We start from the raw sequence: 26,335 nt of genomic DNA, 5'->3' as shown, positions 1-26,335 counted from the left end.
TACAACTAGAAAACAACCTACTGAGTGAGAATTGTGTCCCACTACTATCAAGGCTTGTGACGTTTTGTCTTTGTCTCTATCTGGTGGTAGAACAGAAGAACACTTCTTTTCTGGCTTTCAACCAAGGAGTACATTGAACAAGGAGAGGTCACACACAGAACCAGCACGTTCTGAGCAGGAGGGCCGGAGTGGGCCTATCTGGGCCATAGGGACCCATAAACCCTTCCAGGCCACCCTACTAGTCAGGGAAAGTTAGCTCTCAAACTGTCAAATCTGGGAATAAATTCCTTACCAAACAATTTCTTCACCAATGTGTTCGTAAAGGTGTCTAGTAACATATCTAACAAAGATTGAAATTCAACATCCCTAGCAAAATGTTTGACAGCTAGGGTAATTCTGGGTCTCATTCGCTTACTATACACTGTACTATAAGGGAAAAAATCACTCCCAAAAATATGCTTTAAGTGGGGTGTGAGGGGTCTAACTAGGTGTTTTTAATTATTCTAAAAACAGACCCAAAAGAACTATGGTTTAGTGATGAGTCATCACTTTTCACAAGGTGTATGGGGTCCATTTTTGGCCCAAAGAATGTTTTTCGTGCAAAACAAATGCTTGCAATGGATTCAGAATAATTAAAAACACCTAGTTAGACCCCTCACACCCCACTTAAAGCAGATTTTTGGGAGTCATTTTTTCCCTTATAGTACAGAGTGAATGAGACCCAGAATTACCCTAGCTGTCAAACATTTTGCTAGGGATGTTGAATTTCAATCTTTGTTAGATATGTTACTAGACACCTTTACGAACACATTGGTGAAGAAATTGTTTGGTAAGGAATTTATTCCCAGGGTTTTATTAAAATTACTATTACTATACCCAAACACTAGGCAACATGAACACACATGAACGCGACTGCCGCCCGCACTCACACACATGTGACAGCCTTACAGAGCTTCACTTCAGTTTTGTCTGAGATGTTTCTTACATATATGTACATATATGAACATATATGACATATATGAAATATAGGCGGCCATTTTTTTATATGTGGCATATATGTTAGACATATATTCATGCATATATAAAAAAATATATGTTCATATATTTTTCTTCCGTGTGGGATATGAGATACTTAAATGGTTTCCTGTGGAAATAAGCTTAGTCTTTTCATTGATCTCCTTTTAGTAGACCTTGTACCAGTGAACTGTACCGTCATGAAACTGTACCTTTTCCTATGCAAACTTCTAATAAAGTCTTCAATCAATCAATCAATGACGCAACAGTCCTAACTGGGTTCCCAGAAGTTGTTCTCTTTTTCGCCACTAGGGGGCGGTGCGGCTCTGTTATAACTCTTCTCTGTACTCTGATTTCAGCCCAGATTTCAGCCAAGGAAGATCAAAGAAGGAATGGACACCGACATCATTTTAGGCTCCATGGCCATCCGCCATGACACTCTCGGTGGAAAAACCATGGGCAAAACTGGGCACTGGCACCGGAGGTTCGGTGAAGAAGGAATGGACACCGACATCATTTTAGGCTCCATGGCCATCCGCCATGACACTCTCGGTGGCAAAACGGGCACCGGAGGTTCGGTGGAGTATATGAGCGCCGGCTGGGGCAGCTCATGAACAAAAATAATTCTGAACGATAGAGACCTTTATAAAACACTCAGCTCAGGAATATAAAAGAAAACACGTCACACATTGTTTTGTGCTGTGTTGCTTTTCGGTGAGTACACTGTATAACATGGCATCTAGAGCTCAATTTACGTTTCTGAACTAGATAGTATCGCGAGACAGCCAAGACTCTCCACCATTCCCTGTCTGGAATCCAAATATCGCGATAGCTCCGAGACAGAAACAGCCGCCGCCGCTGTTTAGCTGCCTCAATAACATTATACATGTACCGTGCACATCGAAAAGCAAGTGATTGTAAAAATACCTGTGATATGTCTTCTTTTATATTCCAGGAGCGATTATACAACAAAGGTCTCAATCGTTCAGAATATCTTTTTGTTCATGAGCTGTCCCAGCCGAAGCTCATAGACGCCAATGTTATTCATCGAGCTTCCGTTGCTAGTTCCGCCCATAGAGAAACGAAGCCATGTCGTCATTTGTGCGTAATGTCGCCCTCTAGGGGGTTCATGCTGGTATTGTTTTGTATTCAAATCGCCATTGGGGAATTTGCGATCACCGCATATAAGAACTGTGTTAAAAATATAAACACACCATGTGCGCGTTTCTGTCAGCGGGGGGGTTCTGCATAGTTTATGATATTCATTCATATCTGATATAGCCTGTTGTAACTCGTTTCTAGCGTTTATTGTGTTACTCTTTGGGTAAATCTGTACATTTCCACCTTAGTCGATGCTTCATATCCATTTGGGTCAATCCGAGAGCATGGTGTGTTTATATTTTTAACACAGTTCTTATATGCGGTGATCGCAAATTCCCCAATGGCGATTTGAATACAAAACAATACCATCATGAACCCCGTAGAGGGCGACATTTCACGCCATTTCACGGAAGTGACATCACACTTCGCTACTGAATAGAGTTATAATATTAAGGTTCCGCCACCCAAAGTGTCATGGCGCATGGACCGTGGTGTGGGCGTTACTTATGGCGTCTTCTCCTTCCTTGAGCCTTCTTGATTTCAGATTTCAGCCAGGAAGTGACGCATTTATATGCGTATAAAAAAAAGAATGCTGAAAACAATCAGCATGTTCCCTCTATCCAGGGTTGAACACAATAACCCACTAAACCAGCATCATCGTAATTGTCTTTACTATAGCATCAATGCAAGCCTCCGCGGTGTCGATAACGTGTGTTTGAAGAACGTTAGTTATTGAGGTAAGAGAGAGATGGCTGGCTAAACTGTGCTAAAGCAGCAGATGATGCTGCGCGCCTTTCATTGTTTTGAAACCTTGCTTTTAATACGTTGCCATTTTTTCTTTGTTAATGATAGGCCTAATGATGATATCATAGTACTGTGTTCTATCCGTCTGTCTTTCAATGTTATATGAGATGCACAAAGGGATCAGCGAACTGAACTGAACCTCCCCTGCCCCTTCTTTGTATACTTACTGTTTGTTTAGACTTACTGTTTTTTTTTCTTTAATTTTATTTTATTTACATATCTACTGCATAGTAGGCCTACTCATTCAATGTTATACTTAAATGGTTTCCTGTGGAAATAAACTTAGTCTTTTCTAGGATCTCCTTTTAGTAGACCTTGTACCAGTGAACTGTACCGTCATGAAACTGTACCTTTTCCAATGCAATCTTCTAATAAAGTCTTCAATCAATCAATGTCATGAAACTACCTTTCCCTATGCATATTATACAACCTTCTAATAAAGTCTTCATAAGTCAATCAATCAATTCGATTTACAATACTTTTCCTTCTACTTCACTACTTCTCGGATCCAATTATACTCTGCTACATTGGAAAGTAATACTGTACTTAAATACAATATTAATATTTCTACTATTTTCAAAAGATTTTTACACGTTTGAAAATTTGAAATGGGACATTCTGCACTATGAGTACTTTTACTTTATTCAGTACTTTAAGTACATTTTGATGCCAATACCTTTGTACTTTTACTCAGTACATTTTGAATTCTGGACTTTTACTTGTAACAGAGTATTTCTATTGCAGTATTTATACTTTGTACTTTGTCCCAAGTCTCCATGGGGTGAGTAATCGATATGGGGAAAAAAAGAGAAACATTTGGGGTTGAACTATCCTTTTAAGAAACAATGTTAATGTGACGACTAACTTGGCCAATTGATCTTCTGTATTGCATTCATTGACAGAAAGTAGCTTGTTTAGCCATTCTATTGTTTTAGCCTCAGCCATAAATGTCCTCTCCTCTCCCCCAGACAGACCAGTGATGTCAGCCTCCTCCTTACCCCAGAAGATGGGGATGGGGATCCCAGCCCAGCAACAGCAGCCTCACTTGCCCCCCGGTGCAGCCTCAGGACCGGGCCAGCCCCCGATGCCTCCCCAGGGAGCGCTGCGGGAGATCTCACCCGTGTTCCTGTGTCGCATCGGCCAGGAGACCGTCCAGGACATTGTCACTCGCACCATGGAGATCTTCCAGTTAACACGGGCCACACAGGTACCGCACACTGGACATAGGGCTGTCACAATAATCGTGATTATTTGACGTTATCGCAATTATTTTGTCATAATCGTCATAATCGTGAATGTTGAAAAATGTCCACAGAAATAGTGGAAATAGCAGATCTACAAGCTCACAACGCGTCGATGCGACGCGTTGTGAGCTTGTAGATCGGCTATTTCCACTATCAAAGTTATTTTTTAAGTAGTAAGTTGTCAAATATGTCAGTAATTTCTTTGTATATTTAGGTTATGTGTCATATCTACCATGTACAACTTCAAAGCCTAAAAGCCAAACAGAAATGTAATTATCAACGACAAAAACATTAAATCAATGAAAAATTAAATCGTTAATCGCCAATTGTTTGAGTGACAATTAATCGTCATGTAAAATGTCATATCGTGACAGCCCTAGCAGTGGTTCTCAACCTGTGGGTCGGAATTATTTTGGGGGTGTCCCCAGATGTTTGGCTAAATGTTAACATTGTTTTCTCACTCGACAGTAAGAAGATGCAGTATAAGTGTATACTTCACATTTCTAAAGTGACAATTTAAGGACTTTAAAAACCTTTATAGTACCTCTGGTCAAAAATTGTCAAATATTAAGAGGCAGAAATTGTGAAAATAGCAGATCTACATGCTCACAAGTGAGCAATGTAGATCGGCTATTTTTACAATGGAATAGATCGAGTCAAACTAAATGTAATGCCAACTCCTACAATTCCAAGTGCTTGTGCAGGGTGCAGGGTCCCCAGAGGGGGGGGGAAGGGTCCCCCAGTTAAAATATGATTATTTTGGGGGTCGCGGCCTTAAAAGGTTGAGAACCACTGCTCTAGGGGTGGGAAGGGAATTGCTACCAATGTATTTTCATACAAATGCAGTTATAGATTCTGCTAATGCCGATTCTGTACAATTCTCTTATTGAATGCTGGTCCATTTTCAGTGTGGGGAAAAAGAGTAGGCGGCGTGCACATGTTTTCAACTATTTGGCAGACATGCCAAATATACATTGTTTTGGTTACCTGAAATCATTGTTTTGCAATGAGCAATTGTCAGAAAAATATGCCGGCATTGATTAAAGGAATTGATGAGCTAGGAGGCATACCATTTCTAATCTCTGAGTCCTTACTCTTTTTCTCAGTCTGCAGTCTGCTACCTTTACCTTTTATATTTTCTCTTTAGTTACTGTCTTGCTACCTAAAAATCGCCAATTATGCTTCCATCCCCATTTCTGTCTTTCTCTGACTGAATAACTGCCCTTTTAATTGAAGTGGAAATATGGTCTTATTTCTGTTAAAGACAGTTATTCAGTCAGAGAAAGACAGAAATGGGGATGGAAGCATAATTTTTTTATGTAGCAAGACTAAAGAGGAAATATAAAAGGTGAAGGTAGCAGACAGCAGTCTGAGAAGAAGAGTAAGGATGGGAGACTCAGAGATTAGAAATAGTGTGCCTCCTAGCTCATCAATTCCTTTAATCAATGCCAGCATATTTTTCTGACAATTGCTCTTTGCAAAACAATGGTTTGAATAGTAAACCGAATGTATTCAATTGTTCCTAAATTGTTTTTAGTTGGTCTTAGACTAACCTATACTTGCAACATTGCCTTCTCATTGTCCTTGAACCTGGTGTGCATGTGTTTGTCCGTAGCTTCCCAACGGTGTGACTCAGAGCCAGGCCATGTACCAGGACCGCTTTGGGAAGCTGCAGGAACACCTGCGCCAGCTGGCCCTGCTGTTCCGAAAGCTCCGACTCCTCTATGAACGCTGTGTGGAGATGACCTCTGACCTGCAGGAGGATCCGGCAGAGGTGAGTTTCTCTTTTTTTTTCTTTTTTTTTTGTATATACAAAAAATAAATGTGGTGAATGTTCCCCCCCAGAACAGAGATGCTAGGGTGGTTAAAATGCTTTATATTACCAGTAAGACTCCCTAATCGGGAGATAAGCGACCGTCCGAACAGAGATGCTGGGATGTTAAAGTGCTTTGTATTATAATATATAAAATGTATAAAAACATATTTTACCAAAGTTCCTCTTTCTGTGCCTTCTCCTATCAGTATCACACATCAACATCCACACCAGAGAATGTTTGCCGGGAACAACTTATCGACATTAAAAATATTTCACTTTTTATTTAAAGAAATTGCAGATCTACAAGCTCACAATGCATTGCAATGTAACATGTTGCAAGCTTGTAGATCAGCTATTTTTGTTATTGTCATGACACAAAGTGGTGTATATATATGCCACTGCCTTGTCTGAAGGATGCCAACCAAAAATACGTTTTACTCTTATGTACCTGTACAAAAGACCTAACAATAAAGTACAACCTTGAACCCTTGAAATGGGGCTTATGTGTTTTTAAGAACCATGTATTTGTGTATTTTCATCCTCAGCTGGTTCCTTACAAAGCAGAGGAGATTGTTGGGGTCCGAGTGGAGCCCTGTAGTCCTGCTGTCGTCGAGGAGAGACAAGAAGTTCTGGAGGTCTGTTCCTGCTTTGTGTCACCAATCAAAACATATTAAGACCTGAGACCCATTCTAAAAATGTCTTCTAAATCTTAACTGTTGTATGAAATACGTACGTTTCTATATCAATGGTGAATGGTGTTCAAACTATCTTGTCAAGGACCCTCAAAAATGATATGTATTTGGCCACCGACCCCCAACCCCCTTCTGAAAATACTTTATGCCAGGGACCCCCAGAAGCAAAGATTTGAGTTGGTTTAAAAATATATACATATTCAAAGATTTGCACAAATTATCATGACTTTTCAAAAATAACAGATTTACAAGCTCATAGTATAAAATAATTGTTAAAGTGGCTAAAATCGATGCAGATGCTTTCCAGTTTTTTGGAGGGTTAAGACCTGTAATCCATGAAGGGACAGCAAAAAAGCTCAGAATCCAGGGCTCTCAAAGAATGGAAATGTGGCACTGTGCATTTTAACCATATCTCAGTGCCATCATAATTTTACATTTTGAGTGCCAAGATGTTATGTAGCCTACATAACAGCATAGCATAGCATTGATTGGAGGAATCGGTGTTCCCATAAAAACTAAAACTGCACAGTGTGCATTGATTAGAGGAATCAGTGTTTCCCATAAAAACTAAAACTGCACAGTGTGATTTTTCCCTGACAGTTTCAGAATGAACGCATATTTTTAGTTCTCATACTAATGTGCTGTAAGCTGTCGTTTCAAACCAGTTAAACAGAAACACAACATTTATGTTTGATGTCCTTTTAAATCAGCCTTTCACATTCATAGTGTATCTATGATGGAGTGTCAAGAATCTGTAACAAATGCTGTATTGATGCATTTACGCCACACAGACCTAAAGGCCGCCTAGCTAGTCTGCAGTTTATTTTTATAGACATGCTTTACCTCAACTACAGTATGGTTTGTGAACAGTTTGCGTGGTAGATTACCAGTTTCTTGAAGGTCTCATGTTGTAATAATGATGTCACTGAATCTTGACCACACACACACACAGACTGGAGTCTAAATCCCATAATATTTCCCATGATACTCAAATAGGAATACTCCAATATACGATGATCATTCCTGTGGGACAATGGAGTTGACTAGTTGATAGCCTAGCTCCCATAATCCGCAGGAGTCACAATGTAATTTGCTAGTGATTGTCCCCTGAACTGGTGTACAGTGTGTTAAAAACATTAAACTGTGACAAACTGTCATGACACCCTCCAACCGACCTTACCCCATCATAATGGACAGGGAAAGCCCTGTAATTGCTTCACCGTCCTTTTATTCCTGCACATTTTATGGTTCCAGTCTCCCGCAGGGAGCAGTTGTTACCGACTTGCTAGTCTGGTCACATGCATGTACTTTTCCAGGGCAAAGGGGATGAGGCACACCTGCCACTGGGAGCCAGTGGCTGCTTCATATTGGCTAATCGATCTCAGTGTGGGTCTCTTTGTGAGTGAGGCTCAGAAAGCCTACTGGCTTATACTGACTGCCATAACTGAGCTGCATTACACGTAAATGCCTCTAGGTGGCAGCATGAACTCTGAAAGAGGCCAAAGCATGTCAGTGGACCAGCAAGATGAGCATTCTTGTTCTTGCTATTACAATGCTTTTTTTGTCATTTATAGGAGCATTTGATGATATATTTCGTTCATGAACTCATTTTTCTTGACAGCTATCAAACGTTAATAGAATACCTAATCTATGTAGTTTTAAATACAGCACATACAGCACAAATTAAGCTTCACAGAGGGATATGAACGTGACCATCTCAGATTCAAATAACTAAAACAAGTTATGTTTTTACCTGGCGTTTACGGATTCAAAATAAAGCGATACAAGCTACATATTTCAAGCAATATTTGCAATCCAAACCTCTGATCGATCACGTGAATGAATCCTGGGGCAAAATTCAGTTCAGAGATTTCTTTGGTAAACTGCCCCATTTTGACAGTTTAACCTCATGAACCGTAGCATTCTCGTCTCAATGCGATGCATTTGGAAGTGATAGATCGACTATCTTTGGTGTAGAGGAGGAAAAAGGAGGGGACCAAGTAAAACACCACGGTCAATGAAGTACATAGAGTTTAAGTACCTAAGCACCTAAGACCAGAATTCTGTAGTCATTGTCAAGCTTGCTGATGCTCATGTGCTGCATGTTGCCCGTCATGTCATCCACCCTGCAGAAAGTGCGTCAGAAGAACCAGGAGATGAAAGTCCTGATGGACCAGATGAGGAATCTGCTGTGGGACGTCAACGCGATGCTGACGCTCAGGAAGTGACATCACTTCACACCTGGATGGACGCGGGTCACATGCAGACTGCCAATAAAGCTTGGTGGAGGTGGAAGGGGTTTACATGACATGTTGTAGTAGTAGGAGCTCACCTGCATATTTGAATCTCAATCTGTTTTTGAGCATATTGTTTTCTCTCGGTGTAGACCAGTGGTTCTCAAACAACTTTCAAGGCCCCCCCCCCCATAACTGAGTGTACAAATGGAACTAAATGGACTCTTACGGGTCCATTTGGTTCAATATGTACTAGAGTCACTGACCTGTAAGGGTCCATTTAGAACCCCCTCAAGGAACTGAGGGTCCCTGGACACCACTTTGAGAACCACCGGTTTAGTGTTTGAGTTGTCGGGAGTTGTTTGTTGGATTTCTCAACTCCCTTCCTCGCACGCGATGGAGATGCAAAGAGGAACGATTGAATCGGAAAGGATTAAGGCTAGGCGAGGAGGAGAACATTTCACTCCAGTACCTTCCAACCCCCTCTGGACACTAGCTGACCTGTGATTGTCAGTGCGTCAGGGTTAACCTTTTTTCTTTTAAGGGATTTATTTTTCTCATAAATATTCAAATAAGTCGTTAAGCATCTATCTATGTCACCTTTTTTTCACGCTGTTCATATTTTTGAATTGAAACCTTGGTTGCCTTGGGGTGGAAATGCATAAATCATATCGTCTTCATGGTGGCTTGCCCACAAGTGCTGGCTGGGGCCCAGAGGTAGATTTGAATTCATTGGAGTTAATTCTTCCAGAAAGCACAAGCTCATCAGATGACGAACAACAGGGGAATTTGCCCTTCGGATCCTTTGTGTGTGTAGTACAAACATTAACCTCATGGGTTTAGGGGGTTTGAATCTAAATTAGCCCCTTGGCAGCTATGTATCTCAGGGTGTGCGTGTGCGTGTGCGTGTGTGTGTGTGTGTACCGTAACTACCGTATGAGTGTGTGTATATCTGGTGCAAGACAAAGTGAAAGAGTGTACACACCTGTGTATGCATGTGATTAATGAGATTAGCTGTCTGTTTGCAAGGCAACACACCTGTTTACCTTCAGGGTGTTGAGACTTGCTAGCCGGTGATTTATTTTTGTAAAATGTTCATTTGGGTTCTTTTCTTTCTACAGAATAAAATCTCTTTTCTAATGAAATCTCAGAACATAGTTATATTTTGCACTGTATATTAGAGCTCCTACATGGCAAAATAAGCAGTTGCTATGCTCATTTAGTTTTTCTTTTTCAGCTGGATTTTCTTTGTTGCAAATATCAGACCTGCTGTACCAAACTCAGTAGTGGAGGTTTGTTTTGTAATTTCGATGGGTCTGGTTAGTGCTGCTATGTAGGACTTGTTTCACTTGGTTTTCCTCAGGGACCTGGATTTATGATCCGATTAATCATAACTAATTATGGGTTAGCAAAATTGCATACTGTAAATAAGCAGATCTGCGAGCTACGAATTGCAATGTTGACGTGAGCTTGTAGCTTGGCTATTATGTTTTTTCAGGACACTTGTACTGTATAAAGTGGTTAATCAGACAAACCGATTTAGTTTATAAAAAAACTAATTCACTTTTTTTTCTTGATTCAATGTATAAATAATATACAAATATAATATAAAAACAAATATGCAAAAGTAATCAATGAATAATATAATCAATGGTTGCAGCCCTAGATCAGATAAAATGATATTGCCAATTACAATTGCTCCTGCCAGTCAGAGCTCATTTGAGTCCCAATGAATCAACAGGTTGAGAAACGTTGGGCGTGGATTCCAGCTTTATTTACTGTTCTATTGATTAGGTCAGAGGAAGACCAAGACTCTAGTCGCACAGTGACACGATCACTTTATAAATCACTCACTCAAGGCAATTTGTTTCCTTCTCCCATACTGTGAATAATGTACTACAGAATCCATTACATTTGAAGTTGTTTAGGGTAAAGCAGTATGCCAATTAAGTGTAATCTCTCAAGACAGATTCTGCTCCACTGCCCTAAACATTTAGGAATAAACAGATCGAAGCAGCCGGGAGGAAGTGGACTAAGAAACCAACTTCCTGTTTCTAATTTCTATGCCAGTGGTTCTCAACCTTTTCAGGCCGTGACCCCCAAAAATCATATTTGAAGTGAACTGGGGACCATCCTGACAAGCACAAAGAGTAGAGGCATTACATTTTGTATAACAGTTCTATTGTGAAAATAGATCTACATGCTCACGACGCCTCCCAAATTGTGAGCATGTAGATTGGCTATTTTCACAATTTCTGCCTCTAATATTTCACAATTTGGCCAATGTTTCTTGTCATTTTAGAGGTATTAAAAAGTTCTTAAATTGTCACTGGGTTAGGGTTAGAAATGTTCATTGTTCAGATACCCTCTACACTTAAACTTTATGTTGGTTTGTTTACTATTGAGTGCGAAAACAATGTTTCACATTAAGCTACTCATCTGGGGACCCCCAAAATAATTTGCACAGGTTGAGAACCACTGTACTATGCAAACAAGTGGCGCCCCAAGAGGAAAAGACAAAGGGGGGGAAAAAACATTTATCTGATTCCCAGATTGTGCCAAGTGTAATACATTAAGAGTAACACCACAAAGTGCCATGCCAGGTTATTTGCATTTAGAAATACATTTCTTTTATTGGATTTAACAGCTACATTGAGGATGTGAAGTGATCCGGTTCCTTGGATATGTTCCCAGCACACTGATATTAGAATGACAGCCAGAGTGCGTGGCACCGATACCAGTGCCCTGGGTGTCTGACATTCCTTTCCTTTCTGTTGGCACAGCAATGGCACTGACACTAAAATGTTTTCGTTTTTTGTTTTTTTTTATAGATTGTCTGTTCTCAAATGAGAGACCAATCACGGCCTCTTTTAAGGCCCCTGACGCTTCCTCTAAAAAGCTTTTCCTGGATCCATTTGCAGCTCATAGCGCTACTGATCCCATATATATATATAATACTTTCTTTATTCCTGTCTGCAGGACAGTTCTGGACAGTCCTCCAGGAACTGCCATAAGTAGAGCAAACCGTTGTGTGTTTGCCTGCAATGTCGTCTTTCTGTCCCGTGTGGCCGGTCATCATGACTCTGTCCACATCACAGGCTTTTTCAGGTCGCCATCCCACGCCTTTCATTGTTTGCTCAGCTCATCTGTCTACCCGTCCAACAGAGCTCTGTCGTTCCGGTCATGCAACAATGAAATCCTCAATACTCTCGGAGTTCAAATGAATACTGAGGATCTTTTGCAGTTTGCCCCTTTTGTCCGTCAGTTTCATGCTCGCTCCAGGTCTTTGTACTTCTTCCGGAGGACGGACACCTGGTCCTTGAAGAGCACGGGGTCCAGGCGGAACTGGGAGTGGACCAGGGGCATGTAGCCAAACCAGCTGGCAAACGCGTTGACGCACTCCTGCCGCTGGCTGAAATGCTCAGGGTTGGCCCACGGGGCGCTCTTCGTGCCCTGGGGAAGAGAACATGACAGTGGGATCGTCATCATGGTACAGCGTGTGTGTGTGTGTGTGTGTGTGTGTGTGTGTGTGTGTGTGTGTGTGTGTGTGTGTGTGTGTGTGTGTGTGTGTGTGTGTGTGTGTGTGTGTGTGTGTGTGTGTGTGTGTTTTAGAACATGTAGTAATCAAAATCTTCAACGTGAATAGTAAATAAATATTGGCTAATGTGTGCCTTATTGACCATAGCATATTATGTTCTCATTTGTCAACTTCCTTAGTCATCATTATCCAAATTATTTAAGTAGCAAACCCTCAAAAACTGCAAAAAACATGCTGGCAAATAAGACATGCACCATGTGAAAGAAGATTATTATCTTTAATCAGTGACTACGGTGATGCCACTGACCATAGTGATGTTGCTGACCTGTGGGCCGGGCAGCTCCTTGTACTGTTTCCTCTGAGCCACTTTGATTGGTGGCAGGTGCGTGACTGAGGAGACCAGGAAGTTCATCAGTATGTCCTCACAGTTGGAGGTGTGGTCCACCAGTGCCCGCAGCGCGGGGGGAAGGTAGTGGGAGAACAGGTAGTGGTAGTACCTACAGGTAGAGACAGCACAGGAGAGTGCGTTATGTTGATATCCTAGCAGGGGCGTCAATTGGGTATGGCAGGGGTATGCAGGTGCCATACCATGGGTCCAGGGGGGAAAATAAAAGTTACTTCTAAATATGAATCCATGAATGTCTCTTTGTCTATCTGTGCTGGTTATTATGTTGTTAAATTACAGTAAAATAACTACAAATGCAAAATGTAACAAAATGGTCACTTTAACAAGGTATTATAATTATATTCTCCACACTTGTATTCTCCCCATCTTGACATAATGGTATATTCCCAGGTTCTGCAGGTCAGCTGCACAGGTGCAATGCATTATTGTTAATTGTGGCACGTTTACTAACATGCCAAGTTTAGCTGCACTTGAACAACCGTTCCAGGCTGCCATATCCAGCCCAAGAAACCATAGAAACGGGGAAAAAAATAAAATGTACTTCTTAAAATAAATGTATCATGCCTGTTGCTAAGGTATGGCAACATGACTGGTGCCTTCGCGTGTGTGCAAGACACCAGTCATGTTGCCATACCTTAGCTTTTTCTGAACTGACGCCACTGTATCCTAGTAAGGAATACAGAAATGCTACGTTTCTTATAGTTTCCATGCCCTCTGGGTTTGCAGACATGGAGAGCTGAGGAAGAAATGATGTGGCTGCATACTATGTATAACCTTTATATTTTACCATCACTTATAATTAGGGCTGGGATGCGATTAAAAAAATGTATCGAATTAATTACAGGCTTTGTAATTAATTAATCACATTTTAATCGCATATTAATATTTGACCCGAGAGAAGCATTTTTTTTTTTCAAGTAAAACCCATTTTGTTACGTTTTTTTAAATCAAAATTTTGCATCCACTGTGCCAAGCAAAGCGCTCTGATCTGCTACTTCTCCCTTTGCGTTTTGTTGCATCGCTATGATCGGTATGCCCGAAACTGAAGGTTCTGTGGTGCAAAAACTAAGAGCGATTAAAATGCGTTAATGTTTTTAATCGCGTTTCTGTAATTAATTAATCACAATTAATCTGTTAAAGTCCCAGCCCTACTTGTAATACTTCTACAATACATTATGATATTGGTGGCTTGTAAGAGTCTAAATGTCTCCAATAGGCCTGACAGCTATTGTTTTGCTAAGGCCTATCTTGTTATGGTTCAGCTCATCCTTGAAGCAGCAACAGTATAACTGTGACCTCTGACTTGTGCCTCCTGGCAGAGCTACCGTACCACTGACATGAGTGTGATTGATTCTCCCCATGCTATGATGTACATAAAGCATAACCATCATCATGGTCTCCTAATTGCCTCGTTGATTACTGATTGAACCAGAATTCCACGGCAGAGCCCACAAGGGAAAAGGAGTACCAAAATGTAGTGTACGTTTATTTACGCATGACTATGTAATATTCACAAGAAAGAGGTATCGGAAGAACAGGTAGACTTGGAATCTGATTAATAATCCTCCTTAAGTAAATCCCTCAGTAATGCACTTCTTCTCACACACTCTCACAGTTGTCTTTGTGTATTTTCTTATGGTAATAACTATTTCCTTGTGTTTTGCTGTTCCTTTATTGTTTTCATTTTCACTTTGAAATTCACATTACTATGCTGGCTTGTGTTCCAGCTCAATCATCTTTTTCTATGGACTGTTCCCCTCTTTGATTGTTTGACAATGCATTTGTTCTCCTCAATGTTACGTGTGTGTGTGTGTGTGTGTGTGTGTGTGTGTGTGTGTGTGTGTGTGTGTGTGTGTGTGTGTGTGTGTGTGTGTGTGTGTGTGTGTGTGTGTGTGTGTGTGTGTGTGTGTGTGTGTGTGTGTGTGTGTGTGTGTGTGTGTGTGTGCGCGTGTGTGTGTGTAATCTGGGGGTGTAATTGAGTGATTGTGCACAATTATTTGGTCTATTTCAAGTACCCATATTTAATTTGGTATAAACTCACTTCATTATAGTCGTTTTTGTTATACAGTATCTTTTTCATTTCTAGCACACCACTCATATTTATACTCTGCTGCTAGATAACATTATGAACCAGCACATGCCTCTCTGCACTGAACAAGACCTGGAACGCATCTGTGTCGCGTTAGACTTTAACCATTATTTGATGCTTTAGCTATTACAAAATAGCAGATATACAAGCTTGTACTGTAGATCTCCTATTCTTGAAAAACAATGAACATTTGTGCAAGTCTTTGAATATATTGACCCGATTCTTTTAGATCCTTCTTCTAAATCAATGGTTCTCAAACTTTTTCATGTCAAGGACTCCCTAAATTACAGTACATGTACAGTATTTGGCCACGGACCCCCATCTCAGAATATGTTGTTCCAGTTGGACCCCCAGTAGCAGAGTTTTGTGTTACAAAAGTTTGCTTTGAAAAATATATATTCAAAGATTTGCAAAGATTTTCATGATCTTTCCAAAATAGCAGATCTACAAGCTCGCAGCGCTGCACTCGGAGCCACGCTGTGAGCTTGTATATTTTCCATTTTTTTTATGCTAAAGCATAAAATAATTTCAGGTCTTAATGGCTAAAACCCATTGTAGTGCCCAAGTCCTATACTTGGGTGCAACTGGTTGCCGAGGGAGTTCAGACGTGCTCATAATAACTGAAGTCCAAACGTTTCCTTTGAGTGCATAAATTATATTTATTTCTCTGCAGCCCTAGGTCCTATACTTCCAGCATACAAATTAAAGTAAATATGAACAATGAACAAACAAAATGCTCTTAACAGACCACAGCTCATGAATCATAGTCAACAATTGTTTGCCTCTGGCAACCCCTGAGGCTGATTAGAGAACCTGTTAAATACCTAGGCAACCTGGCCTTGACCATGATGCCCTTTGGTGACATCTTCAATGAAATAACAAGATGGCCCTAAATGGCTCTTAGACCCATGATCAGATGAAAGCCTGGTGCATTGTTACTGTACCTGTGGTAGAAGGCAGCTCCAGTGAGGACGATGGAGTAGTCGTTGGTCCATTTGGACGTGTAGCCCCAGGCCTGCTTCACTGGGTCCCAGAAGTGACTCCTGGGAGGGTAGCCCACGATGCGCTCCGGGAAGCTCTGCCACACCAAGAAGGCAAAGTTCACCTGAAACAGTTTACAGTTTAGGCATTTAGCAGACGATCTTAATCCAGAGAGACTCACAATAAGCAAGGTAATAAATACATCAATACAATAAGCAAGGTAATATATCAATAACATCAATATATCAATTGCATAGAAATATCAATCTAGAAAAATAACGTACAGTAGGTAGACCAAGCACCTAATCAGTAAAAAAAACGTTATATGAAACCTAAGAATGCTATCTACTAGCTTTCATGTATGGTCATTGAGGGTAAGCGAGTGCTATGGTAAGTGCTATGGGTTTAGGTGGAGTCTGAAGTGGTGAGTCTTCAGGCCACGGCGGAAGCTAGGGAGAGAGTCTGTCGTTCTAAGTGCGACAGGGAGTTTATTCCACAGTTTGGGGGCCAGGAGGGCGAATTGTCTAGGACGAGTGGACTTTTGTCCTGGGGTTTTTAGCGAGGGTTCTGTCAGCATCTCTGTGTTAGCTGATCTGAGTGAACGGGTGGGGTTGTACAGCAGGGGTTGATCAGGCTTTGGAGGCATGGAGGTGCCATACCAAACAACATGATGGAATGATGCTTGGCTGCTGTTAGTGCTGTTACAGCTTCCATGTCTACCATGTTTTGTTTTATGCACTCCTATGGCCTTTTTCTATGATTATAATGATTACTTTTGACACATTTGCAAGCTCAGGAACACACACACACATGCACGCACGCACGCGCGCGCGCACGCGCGCACACACACACACACACACACACACACACACACACACCTCACTGGTCAGCAGAACAGTATCCTCATCCAGACTCAGCACCGCCTCTGTCTCTATGGCAACGTGGGGCAGGAACCGACTGGTTGTCTGTGTGAGAAATGGAAGGAGAGGTAAATGTGCAACACTCCTGTATGCATGCTCTGTGTCGTGGTCATCATGTTAAAACAGGGGTCTTCAACGTTTTCAGGCCAAGGACACCTTAGTTGAGAGAGAGATGAAGCAGGGACCCCCACAACATCTTCATAGATTCCATATAGTTTCATTGTTTGACAGCACAATCATCAGTGTATTTTGGATTCATGTCAATTTATGTTTTCAGATATTTAACCACTATACTAAATAAACTGGACCTTTCACTCTATACTTAGTGTGCTCTTTCCCCTCTACACCAAACCTCTCTGCTGAAAATAGACGATCTACAAGCTCACAGCGAGCTTGTAGATCGGCTATTTTTGTCAAAGGTTCTCAGAATATGGACACTAGGGTTCAAGTGGTTAGTATAAAAAAGGAGTAAAAAGTTTCTATCACACAAAGATTTGGAGGACCCACTGTAGTAACTCTGAGGACCCCCTAGGGATCCCGGACCCCCTGTTGAAGACCTTTGTTTTAAAGGATCAATGTCATTGTCTGTACATAATTCATAAACATTTCACCCAGCTTTATTCTTTTTATTTTGTGTTTGTTTATATTTTCTCCAAAGTCAATGAATGTACCTCTTTGAATTTAATATTTAGTTTGTAAATTAATCAATCTTTACTCAATGGACTGTTTTCAGCTACACTTTTAAAATGCAACAAAAGCGTAACTTTGACCAAAAAAAAGAAGCACATGTGGATATATTTATGTTGGATTACCCAACCCAAGCATACACTGTATTTCTGGTCCAGGTTGTCCGCGGGTCCTTAAAATGTCTTAAATTCATATTTATTTAAAAATATGAAAAACAACACCAGAGGGAGCTCCACTGATCTCGTACCCTTCACATTTGGCGCAAACATGGGGATGAATGCATTTGACTATTCTGCCAACAAAAAATGGAATGCCCAATCACAAGCCATCAAACCTTGCAACTACCTAAACTCATTCAAAACCAAACAAAAGGAGCACCTGTCACAAATTGAAACAGGACCTCCTAGAGAATACCGTCAGCAAGTTGAGGTGTCGGCCCCCCCTGCGCTGTTTTCTGTAAATATACCTTTTATTGCTCCTGGTATTGATGATGATTTGTATTGTACAGTATGTCAGGTATGTCCTGCAGGCTGCTTAAGCTTTCAGGCCTTTTTGTCTTAAGGCCTGTCTATACTTCGACCGAAATGTTCGGTGAGCTGTATTTTCCGACGTGCAAATTTCTAAACTCTCATTTGGTCTAATGCTTTTCAGAAGTCCCGAGGAACAAAATGTTATGGTCGAAAAGGACTTTTTGACCGAAATCTGACCGAAAGTATCGACAGCCTTTTATACCTTTAGTACTGTTTGCAACTTGGGTAAATGCAAGTTTAGCGATAAATGAGAAAAGCGAATACGCAACGTGGTTAAAATATATACCCCGTAATGTCTCTGGAGCTCAATGCAGTATGTTCATTTTCTTTTTAAGTTTGGTCTTAAATGTCATTCTTCTTCGAAAAGTCACTTGCACAGAATGCACACCTAAATTAGAATATTTTGTGATAGGTGTGACAGGAGTAGACACAAAATCCAAGGAGAATCCAAAAGCGCACACACTCTATCTTGACTTGCTCAATAAAGATACATTTATTTCAGTCAAGGACCTTCTGCAGGCATAATAAGCATGTCTGAGGAAGGTCCTTGACCGAAACGCTGCCTATTCAATTTTTTATTGAGGAAGTGTGTGGGTGGCTTTGATTCCATTAAAATGTCTAAAGTTTAACTTTCTGACACCGTGCAGACACCCTGATAGTCTCTGCAAGGTGAGTTTCGTACCCAACTGAAATTAATTGAACTCAATGGTTTCATGGAAAACCAAACCAACTACAGTATGGTTTGTAAAATTGTTGCCAATGTCCAGTATACCATGAAGCTTCAAACCACCATATCTTCTGCATTGCCAGGAAGTACAAAATATTCTGCAGAAGGGCTCTCACACTTGCACAGCTGCCTTGTTGTTATGGGCTTACAGGTCTAAATAACCTTTATTTTGCGACGGACTCATGCCGGCTTTACAGACAATACACTCTGTTTCCTATCGGTCACGACCAAGACGAAAACACTGGTAGCTTTTCTGCATTTCAACGGTGTAATGCATTTTCATTCATCCACGGAGAGCTCAAGCAGTGCATTCGTTCAGGCTCAGTGCGAAATAGCACATTGCAAAGTTGAGCGCTGTATTATGAATAATACATGTTTCTTTGGTTCGGGGTGCAAGTCCGCCTCTCAGAGTGTGTTTCCAAACGAACCACTGAACATGCAATTGTGCATTGTATGTACATTTGTATGCTTTAATGGCCTGTGACTGTGATACACAGATACACGAGCAAAACCCCAGACATTAGAAGGAATTTATAAAACCCTCCCGGAACGGGACGGACAGAGACAGACCCCCAAAAGAGGACATGTCCGGGTAAAAGAGGACGTATGGTGTCGGGAAGTGTCAAGCGGAAAGTGTCAAACGAAAATACAAGAAAGGTCTCTAGAGATGGGGAGAAGAACAGAAATCGGTTACAGAAACAGACTGGCTGAGTGTCAACCTGTCATGTTGTCACTCAGAGGCCAGGGTGAGTGAGAGTATGAGTTAGGGCTGGCAATGACAGTGGCCCTCACCTTCCTCCTTCCATCTGTCACAGTGAGGGGGACAGGCATGGGCGGCCATTTACTCCGATGGGGAGGCGGCTTCTCACTGTTCCACAGAATGATGATCTGGGGGAGGCGGGGAGAATCACAGAGGAGCACAGACTCATTAGAAAGGCTAATTAAACTAAGTTCAGCTCACAGGCATTCCTGACATAATATTTCTTCAGTTCATTACGTTAGCTCATTTCTAAAGCTATGTGATCACAGCAGGAGTGGAGTAACTTTTGCAACAATTACGTGTGTGGAAAACATACACAGTATGGCAATTTGATTGTAATCAATCTCAGTTTTTGTAGCTATTTCATGATGACATTTTCCACATCATAAGCATATCTTAGAAAAGCTAGGCGTCCAGGTGGTGCGGTGGAAAAAAAAGGTCTTGCCCACCACCACGGAGACTAGGGGTTTGAATCCTCCATTGTGCTTCCGGCTCGGCCGGGCTCTCCAACGAGCACAACTCTGGCCGTGTTTGAGCCATCTCTGTCGCTGCATTAGCAACTTGAACACATTGACGGTGCCTGCTCAGCAGGGAGAAGAACTAGGTCAGAGTGTCACTCTCCATGTGTTCCGCCCTCACAGTGAAACTCCTCACTGTCAGGTGAAAAGAAGTGGCTGGTGACTTCATATGTACTGGAGGAGACATGTGTTTGTCTACACATGATCAAATATATTGATTGGGAATTGGGCCAAGATGTCCCCCTTTGCGTGGGACAATCCCACTTTTCAGGCGTCCCACAAATTGAGACGCTGCCCCACATTGTGACTGGCAGGCTCCAGTAATAAATCAATGTGCAGGTGTTGATCGGTGCGCTGATTGTTGCTGAAGCTCTTAAGTGTGAACTCACAGCAAGCCAGACTGGACCACACTGGACACAGCACTGCTTTAGCAGCACATGAATAAATAGTAATAAGAGTAATAAGAGTAATTGGTATCCTCCTAATAGTTGGCTTTCCGTTGTAAATGTCTCTCATTGTCTCTTTTCCTGCAAGATATGTTTTTAAGCCTGTTAAAATAACATGAGAAATATCCCCTTGGCTACAGCAGGTTAATGATAGGCAGTATTAGGCCTATGGTCGAATATGACATCAAAGCATTTAATAGCAACTTAACTCATTTAGTTGCTATTAACCCCTCACCCGCCCGTCCCACATTGTCCCACACAAGCGGTACTTCTGTCCCTCAAATGAAAAGTTTGAATCTGGTCACCCTAGCATTGGCACAACAACTACATTTGGAAAGAGAATGGGGAAAGGAGGCTAATTTCCCTACAGTATGACCAGCATTAATATCACTCAGTGATTTGCCAGGTTACCTGTGAACAGTATTTGGACTTGGAGACCACCTGGAGCAACTTCATGATTGGCTGAGACTGGGAGACCAATGGGGAGACAGCATGGATGACAGCTGTGAACTCCTGTCCTGGACTCACCCCTGTGGGAGATCGTATCGAAGAATAGAAAGACGGAAGGCAAATGGTTAGGATGGCCCCTAAATAATTTTCGACAGGCATTTAGTCCAGGCGTTTTACCTAAAAATGTGGGTCAACCAAATTGCAACAAAAACAAACGCAATGGATGTCGTGTCCTCATTATGTTCTGAATGAGAGGGGGAAACAAGTTGTTACAAATGTAATTTGTAAGAAGGGAAAGTTTGGATAATGGCCTATGTATAATCCTACCAAAAAACACCTTTTGTCAAGTTACATTATTGCTGGACTAATGTGTATCCTGACAAGAGTGTAACGTTTCAAGATGCAATGATCTATTCATTGGTGATCTGAGAACTTAAACGTATTCACTTCTTGAACTCATTTAAACTTTTGTGAAATGCAAACATCATGTCACTGCTGAAGCCTTTGTTCAGTGCATTTACCTAGTCCTAGGTAGTAGAAAGGAAAGTGAGCCAGGTGTGTGGAGTATTCTGGCAGGACCAGCAGGCCTCCTGGCAGGGCGTTCCACATGTACCTGTTCCTCGAGATGTGGGAGAACACGCGGTCCTTTATGATCTGCAGAGGGTCATTAACACTGTTATTTAACAACTTTGACCCTATATACAGTACTTCAATGGAGCAGGGGTCTGTACTTGGTCCCCTCCTCTTTTCTCTTATATCTCTTATCACAACATGGCACACTTTTGTTGATTGATTGAATACTTCTACATTAACAGTTTGCAATAAGAACAGAGGTTTCCATCGTGGTCCTATACAACGCATTGTGTCGCGTTGTGAGCTTGTAGATCATCTATTTTCGCCCAATATTCACCTATTTTCGCAGAATGTTTCGCCTAGTATGACCTGCCCAGGGTTCATGTAGTTTATACTTTTGTGCAAAAGAAATGTAATATTTAGATTTAATTTTATTGTTTGTATATTATAATGACATACCAATAACAGGAATGCCAAGTTGAAAGTGCTTAATTAAAGGCCCCATTTTTACACTCCTGCTGTCTGAGAACAGTTATTTGGAAGTCGGTAGTGAAACGCAAACACGATGAAATGAATATATCACGTTTGCACGTTTTGTGACGAGGTGTTCATTTCACAGAAACCCGTGCCAAATTCATTATCTCCTCAAAGGCCGCTAATGAGTGTCTGGTGCTTCATATAAAAAAAAAAGTCCCATGTTCCAACACAAGTACCGGCACGCTCGGGTTTACCTGCTGATCCGCAATCCTTTTATTTTGGTTGAAAGAAATGTTGCTGGCAATGACAAGTACTAAGAGGGCTGTGTTTGTGGGTTTTTATAGTTCTGTGTACCCACGACCCACGTGGATATCATAAATGATCTTATCAATTTGACCTCATATGACACCCAAAGACACAATCACATGCACTTCTGCGTAGTGGCATGGCACACCAGAATGGTTTTCATAATTTTCACTGCATTTAATTACTTTACACGTCTCTTGATGTTGTTATCAAAATTCATCAAAGTATGTAGTACTTCTAATTACTTTTGCTCTATTTTTATTCCCCGCCGGGCTAAAACTGGAGCTTGTGATGACAGATGTCTGCACATCTGGAGTGCCAAACACAAAGGAAGAGCATTTTTGGCAGTATCCCCGTCTTCACACCAAGCTAAGAGTCTAAGAGTAAGAGTTATTAAGTTGGAACCCCTGTCATGTTGTCTTACTGTAAAATAAAGGATTACCTCTTCTTTTTTTCGAATGTTAAACACGTGCACTGGCAGTTTAATCACACCGCAATCAATCACACAACGTGCAACTTGCAGTCACTCTGTCTGACAGCAGTGATCAATGCACTTCCCCACTTCCAGAGTACAGTACATTTACTCAAGTACTGTATTGTATAATTTTGAGGTACCTTTTTTTTTTTTTTTTTTTTCCATACTTTAAACTTCTACTCCACTACATCATAGAGGCAAATATTGTACTTTTCTTTTACTCCACTACAATGATTTGAATACTTTAGTTCAGGGGTCTTCAATGTTTTCAGGCCAAAGACCCCTTAGCAGAGAGGGAGATACAGCAGGGACCCCCTCTACACCAAACGTATTTGCCGGAAATAGCCGATCTACAAGCTCTCAACGCCTACGCGCTGTGAGGCGCTGAGAGCTTGTACATCTGCTATTTTTGGCTATAGTTCTCAGAACAGGGATGTGAGGGTTCAAGTTGTTAATTTAAAAGAATGATCCTATCACAATGATTTGGTGGCCCCCCTGTAGTAACTCTGAGGACCCCCTAGGGGTACCGGACCCCCTGTTGAAGACCTCTGCTTCAGTTGCTAGTTATTTTGCAGATTAGATTATTAATACTAAACATGCATTAACCATTATATACTTAAGCTCACGTGTCGCGATGCAATTGTGAACTTGTACATAGGCTATTTTTGAGTTTTTTTTTTACTTTAACTGTACTGAAAGTATATTTTGATGAATGGTCAAGTCAAACTTTGAATTGAGTATTTCTTTATTTATGATGGAATTGCTACTTTTAACATCTCATCTGAGTCCTACTTCTTCCAACAATGGCAGTCTCACTTGTCTGATAGTAGTGCTTAGTGCACTTCCCCACTTCCACCAGCAGGTGTCAGTGTAGCAGCAGCACCAGCATAATGCCAGCTACTGTGAGGCCCAGAGACTCATTAACCTCAGGCTCACTGCACAGCTGTGTCCCAGGGGAGAGGTTCCCCCTACACGCTGTATGTACATAAGCAGCTTATCGCCAACCTCCAGAACCTCTCGTCTTTATCTTTAAACCCGCCAGCAGCCAATACACCAGGGGCGGACAGAGTTTTTGCATTTTTTTACACACATAAATGGTCTGCAATTTCTATCAGTGCAAAGCCGAACCTTCAGTGGGCTGCATGGTGTGTTCAGGTTTCAGAGAGCGAGGGCAGTTTAAACTTGGCGTTTCCTCACATATTTCGCACTAAGATCCAACAGCTACTGAGGGGTGTTGGTGGGATGCTGTGGGGCGTTAGTAGAAACACAAGCCTGTTCTGGTGACAGAGGTTCCCAACCTTTTCTGAATCAGTGCCCACTTGAAGATCTCAAAAGCATTCACGGCACTCCCATCTGAACCGGAGTCACAGTCAGACCCATGATCCCAATCTCGACAACGCTTGCTGCGTGCAGGGGCGTCACGCCAAATTCTGGGCCCTGGGTACAAGGATTCACTGCGGGCCCCCCATGAATGTTAACGATTGAAAAATAGCAGATATACAAGCTCGCAGCGCGGCACTCGGTGCCGCGCTGCGAGCTTGTAGATCTGCTATTTTTGAAAAATCGTGAAAATGTGTGCAAGAAACCTATGTTTCCATGTCAGTGGTGCTCAAACCTTTTCATGTGAAGGACCCCCAAAATGATATGTATTTGGCCACGGACCCCCATCTCAAAACATTTAGTTCCAGGGACCCCCCCAGAAGCAAAAATTGAATTAAAAAAGATTTTCACACATTTTCACGACTTTTCAAAAATAGCAGATCTACAAGCTTGCAGCGCGGCACTCGGTGCCGCGCTGTGAGCTTGTAGATCTGCTATTTTTCAATAGCTAAAGTTACTATAGGGCCCCTCCAACTTGGGCCCTAGTAACTCAGTCCCACTTTCCACCCCCTTGTTGTGACGCCCCTGGCTGCGTGTCACTCCCCGCCTCTCTCTCTCTCTCCCTAGTTTCCTGTATCTACACCAGGGTTGTCTACAGGGGCCACATTAGAAAATATGAAAACACCCAAGGGCCGACGACATCTCCTGACATAATGTACTTTTGGTCGGACCATAACAAAGTCATATGCATCCCAATTACAATATTTTATTTAAAGGGGCACTCCACCACTTTTCAACCTATGTTCCTATAATTGGTCCTCACTCAAAAATAGCTTTTTTCTTTTTTTTTCTTTTTTTTTTCTCAGAGGAGGGCTGTGGGCAGGTCAGAAACCCATCGTCTTGTGACATCATCGATTGCCAATCCATCTTATAGAAACTGCAGGCTTTCTATTCCTGAAAAGTTGCAATTTTAAAGTGGAAGCCATTGTTCTCGCAATAATAAAAATCTAAATATTTTTTTCTAAATATCGATTACATTTTTTTTTGGGGAAAATGATGATGTCACAAGACGATGGATTCTGAACTTCCCACAGCTCTCCTAGGAGACTTGGACTGAGTAGATTTTTTTTTGATATTTTATCATGAACATTAGTGAGGACCTATTATATGAAGACAGGTTGAAAAGTGGTGAACTACTCCTTTAACCATCATCAATATTCAATATCAATCTTCCTTTGTCAAGTGTTTGAACACAAATAACTCACATTGCCAAATGTAACCAGACGTGCAAGGTCAACAAAATTGCCTTTCTTTGACACCTTCAGAATTAGATAACAAGGGAACCTGACAAATTATACTATAAAATATTCTTGTTTGCCGATGCTGGCGGGCCGTTTTAGTAACAATTTAGGATTGAAGCTGGGGGCCGCATAAAAGTTGTCATCGGGCCGCATTTGGCCCCCGGGCCGCACTTTGGACACCACTGATCTACACTGTGTACTATCAATAAATGCAGAACATATTATATATTTAATGTAATGTTTGGTCTTAGTTTTTGGCAATTATTTGGGGCCCACTCAGTTTGTTTTGATTGATCGATTGATTGATTGATTGATTGATTGAAAACTTTATTAGCAGTTCGCATAGGAAAAGACATGACTGTATACAATTCAGATACACAGTCTACTAATAGGATTTAAACCCAAGAAAGCACTATGGCTCGTTTACATTGGGGTCCTTTGTACTCAATTCATTTGAGTCAATATCTTCAGGGAATGGCTGGACTAGGCCACATGCAGTTGTCCTTTGTTCTCCTGAAAGCGTGTGGCGTGCGTGTGCGTGTGCGTGTGCGTGTGCGTGTGCGTGTGCGTGTGCGTGTGCGTGTGTGTGTGTGTGTGTGTGTGTGTGTCTGAACTGACCTCCAGTGTGGTGAGGACTATCTTGTCCACAGAGGAGAAATAAGCCTCCCACAACATCTGGGTCTTCTGTCTCAGAGCCAACACTCTCTCGTTCCCCACTGCCCTCACTGTGGACGGCACCTGGACACAAAGAGGACACAGAGAGGACAGAGGGACATTAGTGCGAGCTGCTCTGTCACGGGGCAGTGTACACGTTGACCCAAAGGGACCTCTATGGCAGTGGTTCTGACCCCCAAAATAATCATATTTTAACTGGGGACGCCTCCACCCTGACGAGCACTAAGAGTTGAGTAATTACATAACACGCT

The 26,335-nt window shown here is 41.6% G+C and overlaps 2 protein-coding genes across 3 annotated transcripts in view; one reads left to right on the top strand and one right to left on the bottom strand.

Moving 5' to 3' along the window:
- Positions 1-2,716: 2,716 nt before the first annotated feature.
- LOC308293391 (mediator of RNA polymerase II transcription subunit 30) lies at positions 2,717-9,083 on the top strand. 2 transcript variants are annotated; one of them, XM_080735877.1, is made up of 5 exons: positions 2,717-2,852; positions 3,892-4,126; positions 5,779-5,937; positions 6,525-6,614; positions 8,804-9,083. In XM_080735877.1, the coding sequence occupies exons 2-5, from the start codon at positions 3,899-3,901 to the stop codon at positions 8,897-8,899; spliced, it is 573 nt and encodes a 190-aa protein (XP_080592003.1). In that variant the 5' UTR covers positions 2,717-2,852; positions 3,892-3,898; the 3' UTR covers positions 8,900-9,083. The 2 variants fall into 2 exon arrangements, with proteins under 2 accessions (XP_080592003.1, XP_080592002.1); XM_080735876.1 differs by having other exon boundaries at positions 3,888-4,126.
- A 2,473-nt stretch (positions 9,084-11,556) lies between these two features.
- ext1c (exostoses (multiple) 1c) overlaps positions 11,557-26,335 on the bottom strand; it is a 139,844-nt gene continuing 125,065 nt past the window's right edge. Inside the window, exons 5-12 of the mRNA XM_080734910.1 lie at positions 26,028-26,147; positions 21,479-21,611; positions 20,919-21,037; positions 19,576-19,671; positions 16,798-16,884; positions 15,883-16,043; positions 12,751-12,940; positions 11,557-12,358 (exon numbers count right to left, since the gene is read on the bottom strand). Of these exons, the coding sequence (XP_080591036.1) occupies positions 12,173-12,358; positions 12,751-12,940; positions 15,883-16,043; positions 16,798-16,884; positions 19,576-19,671; positions 20,919-21,037; positions 21,479-21,611; positions 26,028-26,147 (1,092 nt within the window). The 3' untranslated portion in view covers positions 11,557-12,172. The remainder of the gene's footprint in view (positions 12,359-12,750; positions 12,941-15,882; positions 16,044-16,797; positions 16,885-19,575; positions 19,672-20,918; positions 21,038-21,478; positions 21,612-26,027; positions 26,148-26,335) is intronic.

Source organism: Nannobrachium achirus (assembly GCF_963921795.1).
Source record: "Nannobrachium achirus genome assembly, chromosome: 10".
NCBI classification, from domain to species: domain Eukaryota; kingdom Metazoa; phylum Chordata; class Actinopteri; order Myctophiformes; family Myctophidae; genus Nannobrachium; species Nannobrachium achirus.
This window is presented reverse-complemented; position numbering and strand designations above follow the sequence as displayed.

Bases quoted from the DNA above. Each gene is read 5' to 3' on its own strand.
- LOC308293391 (XM_080735877.1), top strand. From the start codon at position 3,899: ATGTCAGCCTCCTCCTTACCCCAGAAGATGGGGATGGGGATCCCAGCC. The intron at 5,938-6,524 runs GTGAGTTTCTCT...TTTCATCCTCAG, and splicing joins TGCAGGAGGATCCGGCAGAG to CTGGTTCCTTACAAAGCAGA. The intron at 6,615-8,803 runs GTCTGTTCCTGC...TCCACCCTGCAG, and splicing joins AGAGACAAGAAGTTCTGGAG to AAAGTGCGTCAGAAGAACCA.